General features: G+C 44.3%; 1 protein-coding gene across 7 annotated transcripts; it reads right to left on the reverse strand.

Annotated features, from left to right (window-relative positions):
* Positions 1 to 135: 135 nt before the first annotated feature.
* OARD1 (O-acyl-ADP-ribose deacylase 1) lies at positions 136 to 8,217 on the reverse strand. Of its 7 annotated transcripts, none has more exons than XM_067531637.1 (6): positions 8,120 to 8,217; positions 7,059 to 7,127; positions 5,863 to 6,007; positions 4,005 to 4,063; positions 2,806 to 2,918; positions 136 to 1,405 (listed from the first exon to the last, which is right to left on the reverse strand). In XM_067531637.1, exons 2-6 carry the CDS (start codon positions 7,092 to 7,094, stop codon positions 1,303 to 1,305), a joined length of 456 nt encoding a protein of 151 aa, XP_067387738.1. In that variant the 5' UTR covers positions 7,095 to 7,127; positions 8,120 to 8,217; the 3' UTR covers positions 136 to 1,302. The 7 variants fall into 7 exon arrangements, with proteins under 7 accessions (XP_067387738.1, XP_067387740.1, XP_067387739.1 ...); XM_067531639.1 differs by having other exon boundaries at positions 6,920 to 7,127; positions 8,120 to 8,191; XM_067531638.1 differs by lacking the exon at positions 8,120 to 8,217 and adding an exon at positions 8,041 to 8,060.
* Positions 8,218 to 8,268: the final 51 nt, after the last annotated feature.

Below are 8,268 nucleotides of genomic sequence, written 5' to 3' on the forward strand. Positions count from 1 at the left end.
ACGTGACATTCTGAATGCCTGCCTCAAGTATCTATCTTGTCCCCTTGATCTAGAAGATGCTCATGCTATAAAACTGAGAACGGCAAAGCAGTTAAATAAATTGGTAGCCATTGCAGAAACTCACAGCAGCAGTGATTTTTCTCTCCCCCACCACCACCTCCACACAGGGGCTACACTAAATTTAATCTGACAGGGAAGAACTATGGCCTTATAACCCACCCACAAAATGTTTCACACTTGAGAAAGTGTAATGCAATAGGAAGGGGGAATTCCCAAGTAAAAAGAAATTTCAAGAGCCAGCATGAGTGAAAGTAGAACAGAGAGAAAAATCTGGACATGTGACTTCCCAGACCAAACCTTCACACAATGGGTAGAAAGCTCATGGAGAGCCTGGTCAGCCAAGGCGTTGAATCAGATGGCGTCCACATTTCCAGCTAAATTTCTGATTCATTGTGGTTTCATACTAGCCCATTCATACATGATCTCTCTCAGACACTTGCATGCTGACACTTGTACCAACTATGTGGGGTAAAATGAACCTCAAGGTATCTTTGCCCCCATACACTTATGTCCCTTTAAAAGTTCTGCCTTCCTATAGAATGCAGTTAAGAAAAGCATGAACATAGATGAGGTTTACACAGGGGTTGCACTCTGGTTTAATAGCAAGAGTTAAAAAGGTAAGTGCTTGATAGCATGATACTTGAGAGAAACTCCTAAAAAAGCAAGAAACCTCACTTATGTTTTGAAGAGATAATACTTTAATTTGTAATAACTCAAAGAATAGAGGAAATCTGCACTTCTGATATGAACACTGTTCAGCTTTAAATTGAAAAAGCAGATAGCCACAATTCTTCACTTCTGTATTCTGAAAAAACAACACTCAAAACAGATACATATAACTCTTAATTTCAAAGATCTGGAATATTTTAAAAAGTGCCAAACCTCAAACTTCCACACACAAACTACCACTGTTAGGAAAGATTGCTTTACAGGCAGATGGGTGCTCTGAAGGGTAGAGGAACAGTTGGCTATGTGACTCACAGGTGAGGAGCCAAGGGGGATACATATAACTCTGAAGTTTATACTAGATACTTCACCTCTGGAACTCAGATCACCACATTCCAAACAAGCCGTTCTCTGCAAGTAACTGCCTGCCATTGGAAAAAACCTAATGGTGAATCATGCCCCGAAGAAGAGGAGAGGGCTATGCTTTATGCACCGCTTTTTCTCTAAATCAGTTCCCAAGCCACGTGGCTCTATAGCAGGGGAAGTTAAACCATCATCTCCTAAAGGCCTCTTTGTTCAGAGGGCATAAACTGTGATCTTAATGTCCGTGTCCTCAAACACTTCCTCAAGTATTGCTGAAACCTTATTCCACTCCAGACGGTCAAGTCCACATCCGATCCTGGAAAATAAATATACCAAAGTGGCTGTGATGAGCTATTTCTGACTGAGTATGTTGTAAAACTCACAAACAAGTGTACAAAAAATTGAGAAATGACTTGATTAGAGTGTATATGTACCTTCTCAAGGGAAAAATACTGGGTACTTTTTAAGACATCACAAGAACCAATGTAAGTTAAAACTGCTCAAATTCGAGTTAAAAAAAAACCCAAAGCTTTATTTCTAAGTATGGTCATTCATTGGAATCAATATCCAAGGGAAATGGTGAATTTGCCATCTCTTGATGGCTTCCAGTCAAGCCTGGATGCTTTTCTGGAATATATGCTTTAGTCAAACAAGTTATTTGGCACAACAGAGGAATAACTGGGTGACATTTTTGGCCAGTGTTATACAGGAGGTCAGGCTAGATGATGTAATGGTCTCTTGTTGATTTAAAATCTATGAAAAAAATGGGAATGTGAAATTACTCCAATTACAACTCATTCGTCCAAGTGAAGGTGGAAAAGAACACTTCTCCCAGATGAGCTGAGATGACCCTTTTCATGCATTTCTTTGTGGGTCCTGTGGGATAGCCACCTTACAACATGAACAAAGCAGTAACAACACACAATGGTTACTGAGCACTGCACATAATCCCTGTTTGGAGGCCCAGACTTATCAGCATTTCTCTAATAGGATTCAGCACTTCAGTAGGCTACAGATGCCCTGGCTTCAGAATACTACAAATTCACATTCTCCATTACATCTTTATATACTATATTTATGTTCTTTAGGTATATACAGTCCCAAAAGCAGAGCGCTCTCCAGCTGCCTCTGCACACAACAGAAGTAAAAAGGGACAGAGTTCCATATTCCTTTAAAAGAGCTTGGAATCTCCACACATTATCACGAAGCCTTTACAAACACCATCTACCATTAAATTAGTGCAAATGGTATGTGCAGCAGAACTGAGCCCTAATTAAAGATTAAATAAGCTCCTTTCTCTCCATCCTAGTTCAGTCCCAGGCTGGTTTTAAATTAATTGATGGGACTGGGTCCTAGCTAGCCATATATAGGCATTCAATATAATGTTGTTGAATGAGGTGTGGTAACCCATTCCCCATTATGTTGCAATTTACGATATTTTATCAATTTCAAGCAGCTACAATTTGACACAGCACTAACTAAGCTTACCTGAAATTAAGTTAATGCAATTAAAATATGCAAATAACTAGGCCTGTCTATTTGCTGGGCACAGAACTCTTCATTTATGATCAGATTTCAGCTGCACAACCCAAACAGAACATAATATTAAAAGTGAGCATTTAAACTTTTATTTCATAGTAAATGGTCACTTCCTAAAATGTCCATTCTGCCCAAGGGACAATGAAACGTTTACTTTCCAGTATCTGATTTCCTTACCTAGGCATGGAAATGTCAGTAACCCCATTGTTCAAACAATGAGTTTTCATGGCTTCTAAACTCTTTTGCATATTCCCATATGTTGGTTTGTGGGAAACTTTCTTCTTTGTGATCTGAGTACAAATTAAAAGGTCGGCTATGCATTAGCAACAATGGCACGTTATTTTCTCCTTAAAAATACCTTTATTCTACCAAAATCCAGGCCACAATTTACTAATCAACTATCTCTTGGTATATGGTGATTGGAGCCAGCTAGTTATTTCAGTATAAAATGGGCAATCGTTAGCATTTAGACATTTAGTTGCAGTTCTGTGCCACATGACACAGCAGGTCGGAACACTAAATACAGAATTTCTAAAAGGTTTCTAAATAACCTGGTTTGGAAAAATGTTTTTGTTAAAAATTCTCCTGTCCAAAAGATAAAACACATTCTCTCGTTACCAAATGCTGGGGTTATACTTACATCTGTCTCATGCATTTAACCTATTTGGAATAATTATACTTTCAGTGAAGCTGTTGAAAAGCACAAGTAGCTTCAGTTTCAAACAAACCGTGTAAAGTACAAACACCACACTTCAAGCAGACTCTTCCTGTTACAGTGTGTTCTAGAGAGACTTTTTCAGCACAACTGTAACAACTAGGGGCCCAGTTTTCATGCCACCAGAAGGATATGAGTCAATGGGAATTTCTAGTAGTCTGTGTGAGAGAAGGTGGAGAAATCACATCCCAGGATTTAGAGAGTAAATTTTAGCAGTTAGTTCAGCGAACCAAAAAAACCATCAAAATGCATGTGTGTTTGTATGCTCTTGTATTTTAAAGCAAATTATGAAGACAACTAGATCAACAATCCTGGAGACTGAGTCATCTAACCAGTGAGCTGCTGGGTGGGAGCAGCATCCCCTCAAGGCCCGGCCAGTGCACGTCAACACTGCACATAAAGGCCACCGAACAACTGTCCAAAAGTAATTTGCACAGATGAAATGTGCTACATACATGTAAATCAATTACTTATTGTTAGGAAGTTATAATATATTTAGTTCTGACAGAAAAATCTTGTTTGGCTCATCCTCATAATCGGTTTCTTTATTTAAAAGGCTGAGACGTCTGTTCAGAACCCAGAGAAAATCCTCTCTTCCAATCAATGCAAATGATGCAGGGCTCAGTTACGATCAAACACTTGACTCAGAACCCTCTCTTACCAAGTAGTATATATATCGGTCATCTCTTTTCAGAATGGCCACCTCTCCAGACTTCTTCTCTAAGACAAACAAAAGTGAAACACAGAATTGACGTTTTCTTTAAAAATATTACAATTCACTGCTGATTCTCCCAACTCCTGATGAATAGATCACAGACAGAAGTGTTTGTTTGTATAACTTGTTTATATTGTGGATGGGACAGCACTTACACAACTTTCCCAGACTTTAATCAGTCAGTTTCTCCTACTCTTGTATAGATCTTTTACAAAGCAGCTAAGGAGAGGAAAAACATGGCCAACTGTTATTGCAAAATCATAAAAATTAACAGGATGCCCAAGGAGTAAACACAAAAGCTGAAACCACTTTTCAAAACAAAAACAAAACAACCCTCCCCAAAAAACCTTCATTTTTAATCTGATTAGATTTCAATCTGATGGGATCCCTTGAAATTCAAAAGTGGCAGAGAAAAAAATACTTCCTCGAATTTTGAATATAAATAGTCTTTATACTAGTAGTTGCTTGGCTTTGTCAAAAATAAAAAAAATAAAGAATCATTAATCCTATGAACTCTGTTGGCACCTAAATCCAATCCTGCAATCACTTACGCATACTTTGTGCACGAGAATAGTACACTTAAGTCAATGCATGCTTAAAGTGTGTGTGTAAGTGTTTACAGAACTGAGGCCTAAGATTTTATTCAGTGGTCTCACCATCCCCAGTAACATAATACAAAAAGTTTTCCATCTCTGCAAGGCATACCCAAAAGCCACACTTGGGATAATCTGGATTGAGAGAAATTACAAATCTCTCATTAAACACACACAAACAATTCTTCTAAAGATGTAAATTCAGGCCCCGATCATGCAAGTCACTCCATGTAAGGGGACATCTGTGTCCTGTAGTCACAGATGTAGGGGTCTATCTTCATGGTTTAAATGAAAGATCAGGGCCTAAGGCCTGGTCAACACTGAAAAATTAGATTGATTAACTACATAATTAGGAGGTGTGAAAAATGTTTACTCTTGAGTACCACAATTAGATCGACCTAAAAGCCAGTATCTTCCGTTGAACTAGCTAGTGCCTCTTGGAGGGGTGGATTAGTAAAGTGATGGAAATCCCCCTTCTATTGCTGTAGGAAGTATCTAAATTGCAGTGCTACAGATGCAGCAGAGTAGCTGTGCCACTGTAGTGCCATAGCATGGACAAGTCCTCAGTTTTTATCTTTTTCTGCTGCTGCTGCCCTCACGTTGCTTTTTCAAATATGCTGCTGCTGGGCTAACCCAATCTGGCAATTAACTGACTACTGCTAAACCACGGCTGCAGCAGAACTGTGAACTAACTCATTCCCATCAGTGAGTTGTGAGCTCTATCGCACTGGAATCCCATTCATCAATGGGATGGAAATCTGAAGCATAGTCAGGACAAATTTAAATACCTACATACACAGGCAATTAGCTTTACTCTTTTCCTCTGTACTCTCTCCAGTTTCCTCTAACTGGAAATTAAGTACAAAAAATTTTGCCTGTGCACTGCTATATCATGTATGTTAACAAACCAGGGAGCATAAAAGTTGAGGGTCTCATTATTATTTATACTATGGTAGCCCCCAGAAACCATGCTCAGGTTCCGGGCCTCATTGTGCTCGGGACTGTATAAATGCAGAAGTGGATCACATCCCTTACCGCAAATAGTTTGCAGCAAATTTATAAAGATCCAGTATGGCTAGTCCTAGTATCAGTACCTAGATACTACTGTGACTGGTGTTTTACAAATACCTTAGGAAAACAGGGAATATTGCTAGAGGTTGGGGCTTGCACATTGGCTGTAGTAGCCTATCCTCCTCACACACATCACTCACGCTGATCCAACAGCTCCTGTACGCCACCAAACTTTTTCTTAAATAGGACAGCTATCCCTGCACCCATGCGACAGTCCTCACTGATGCAGTGAGCCAATGAGTCCGTTCTGGGGCATGTAAAAAGGTCTCCCTTTATGTACCTGATCTGAAAAAGAACAAACAAATAGGAGCTGAATGAGAGAAAACAGCTTTGGACCACCTTCATTGTGCAAAGTCACATAAGGAAGGGGAAAAAAAAGGCGTTAACTAAGGCAGGATGATATAGGGGACAGCGGACTAGACTGAGACACTGTTTACAGATGAATGAAGATTAGTTAAGTATGAGGTTTGTTATCTGCACAGCCTTTCTTATAGGTCAGTTGTGAAACCTGCATATGTGATCAATTCATTTTATGAAAAACCAGCCTAAATTAAGGAAAACTACATTGTTAAGGTTGAATTAGTGTAAACATACTGAACGGGGTAGCTTAATCCAGTTATTTATTAAAGTAAACATGGCTTTGGGCTAAGCCAGGGGTCCCCAAACTTTCCACTGCCAAGGCCACATCACTCAGTCTTGCGTTTATGGTGGGCTGGAGCAGCTCCTCCTGGCCAGGGTGCTGGACCCACATCACATGGGAGAGGGGTGAGGTTGGAGGGTGGAGCAGCTGCCTTGCCTCTCTGCTTGGGGCAAGAATGGCTCCTGGCCTGGATGCAGGGCTACATCATATGGGAGAGGGGCAGGGCTGGGGTAAGAGGCAGAGCTAGAGCCGGGAGAGGGGAATGAAGACTTGGCACGCCCCTTGTGAAAGGTTGCTAACGCCTGCATTAGGGCCGCCCGTAATTTTAATGCCACTCGACTCAACAGGCCAGTCAAAATGCATCAGCGGGCCAGATGCGGCCCATGGTCCGTAGTCTGGGAACCCATAGGCTAAGCTGTGCTTGTGGTTGATGTAGCATGTCTATAGTATGTAGCACTAATTTAACCACTTCTAGTTAAACTGATGCAAATTTCCTTAATGTAGTGAGACTGCCACTCCCCCAAGAAAAACCATGCCCCAGAAACAAATATTCTTACATTGCAATTAGTCTAGAGCACGTGCCAATTGGAAAACTTTTACCAAGAGGATGGGAGGAAAAGGTCACTCCCCAGTTATGAGGAAAACAGCGGTATTTAAGAGGAGAACATTGCATTAAACTGTTGGTTTTCTACGCACTCGGTCTCCCTGATCTTTGGCAGGCGGGCTGGCCATGGTACCGGGAGGCTCCTGCCGGGATTTCTTCTGCTGCAAGGCGGTTCAAGGAAAGCAATATAATTATTGAGCCTTTCAAGAGGAGCCACAGGGAGCCCCAAGAACTAGACAGGACGCATGGGAGCCCGGGACTGTATGAGGCGCACCTGCCCCCGGCCGGGGGGAGGGGAGGAGGACGGGAGTGCGCCACAAGGCGGCAAGAAGCAGCAGGTATTTCCCGAGGTGAGAACGCCTCATGAAACACTCAGCCGCCCGCGCGATCAGAAGGGCTCAGGCGCGGGACCCCCGAACTCGGCCGCGCAGCAGCAGCAGCAGCCGCCCCCTCGGTTCGTGTCTGCCCCGCGCTGCGTTCGGGCCCTGGCTGCGGCTCCAGCCTCCGCCCTGCCGCGCCCAGCGACGCCATAGGGCCCGTCCGCGCCGAGCGGGGCCTCGCCTCACGGAGGCGCCTGTTAAGCCCCACCCCCACCCCGATTTTTCACACGTGCTAGAGTGTGTGTGTGTGTGGAGGAGGGGATTGTGTGTGTGTGTGGGCGGGGGTGGTCCTACGCACCGGGCCCCTCCACAAACTCCACCCCCCCTCGCCCGGGGAGGCAGTGTGGGGGGGAGCCCACGCGGCCGCCCGGCCCCTCGAGCCCCCTCAGACCGACGGCTCCCCCGCCCCCCTGCGCGGGCCACACCATGGAGCCCCCTCAAGGCGCCGCGCGGGGGACCCCGCCCTCACAGACCGTACCGAGGGAGGCTCCGCTCCGTCCCGCCCCCCCCCCAGCGCGCCCCTGACGCGGCTCTCCGTGAAATGACTGAGCCCAGCCCGCCCCACGGAGCCCAAGAGAACGGCTCCCCGTGGCTCAACCCAGTTCCTAAACACCGCCCCCGCCCTCCACATATCGGTGGTACAGTCTAGTCTTAGCTAGTGGGACATCAAAGATGGCCACTTCCATCCATTTACCTCTCTAGGCCGAGTGGCGGAGCGCCCTCTCTATGGTAACAGCCCAGAACATTCGGCGGGAGGGCAGGCCGCGACTTACCTGTCAATTTACTCATGCACAGAAGACGGAGGGGGAGCGGCGGCTGTCGGCGCATGCGCATGATTGGCGGCCTCGACTCGCGGGAGCGGGTTGTCTTGGCGCATGCATAAAAACTCTAGCCAGGTGGGGCGTGGCCTGCAGAGCAGCGG

Source organism: Emydura macquarii, unplaced genomic scaffold (genome assembly GCF_026122565.2).
Source record: "Emydura macquarii macquarii isolate MOO-44397 ecotype Brisbane River unplaced genomic scaffold, CSIRO-AGI_Emac_v2 contig_3220, whole genome shotgun sequence".
NCBI lineage: Eukaryota > Metazoa > Chordata > Testudines > Chelidae > Emydura > Emydura macquarii.

What these genes read in the sequence shown, in the direction of transcription:
- OARD1 (XM_067531637.1), bottom strand. Translation starts at nt 7,094, where the DNA reads ATGGCCAGCCCGCCTGCCAAAGATCAGGGAGACCGA. An exon ending in ACCGATATATATACTACTTG is followed by an intron (nt 2,919 to 4,004) that starts GTAAGAGAGGGT and finishes ATTTGTACTCAG; the next exon opens with ATCACAAAGAAGAAAGTTTC. An exon ending in ACTGACATTTCCATGCCTAG is followed by an intron (nt 1,406 to 2,805) that starts GTAAGGAAATCA and finishes TTTATTTTCCAG; the next exon opens with GATCGGATGTGGACTTGACC.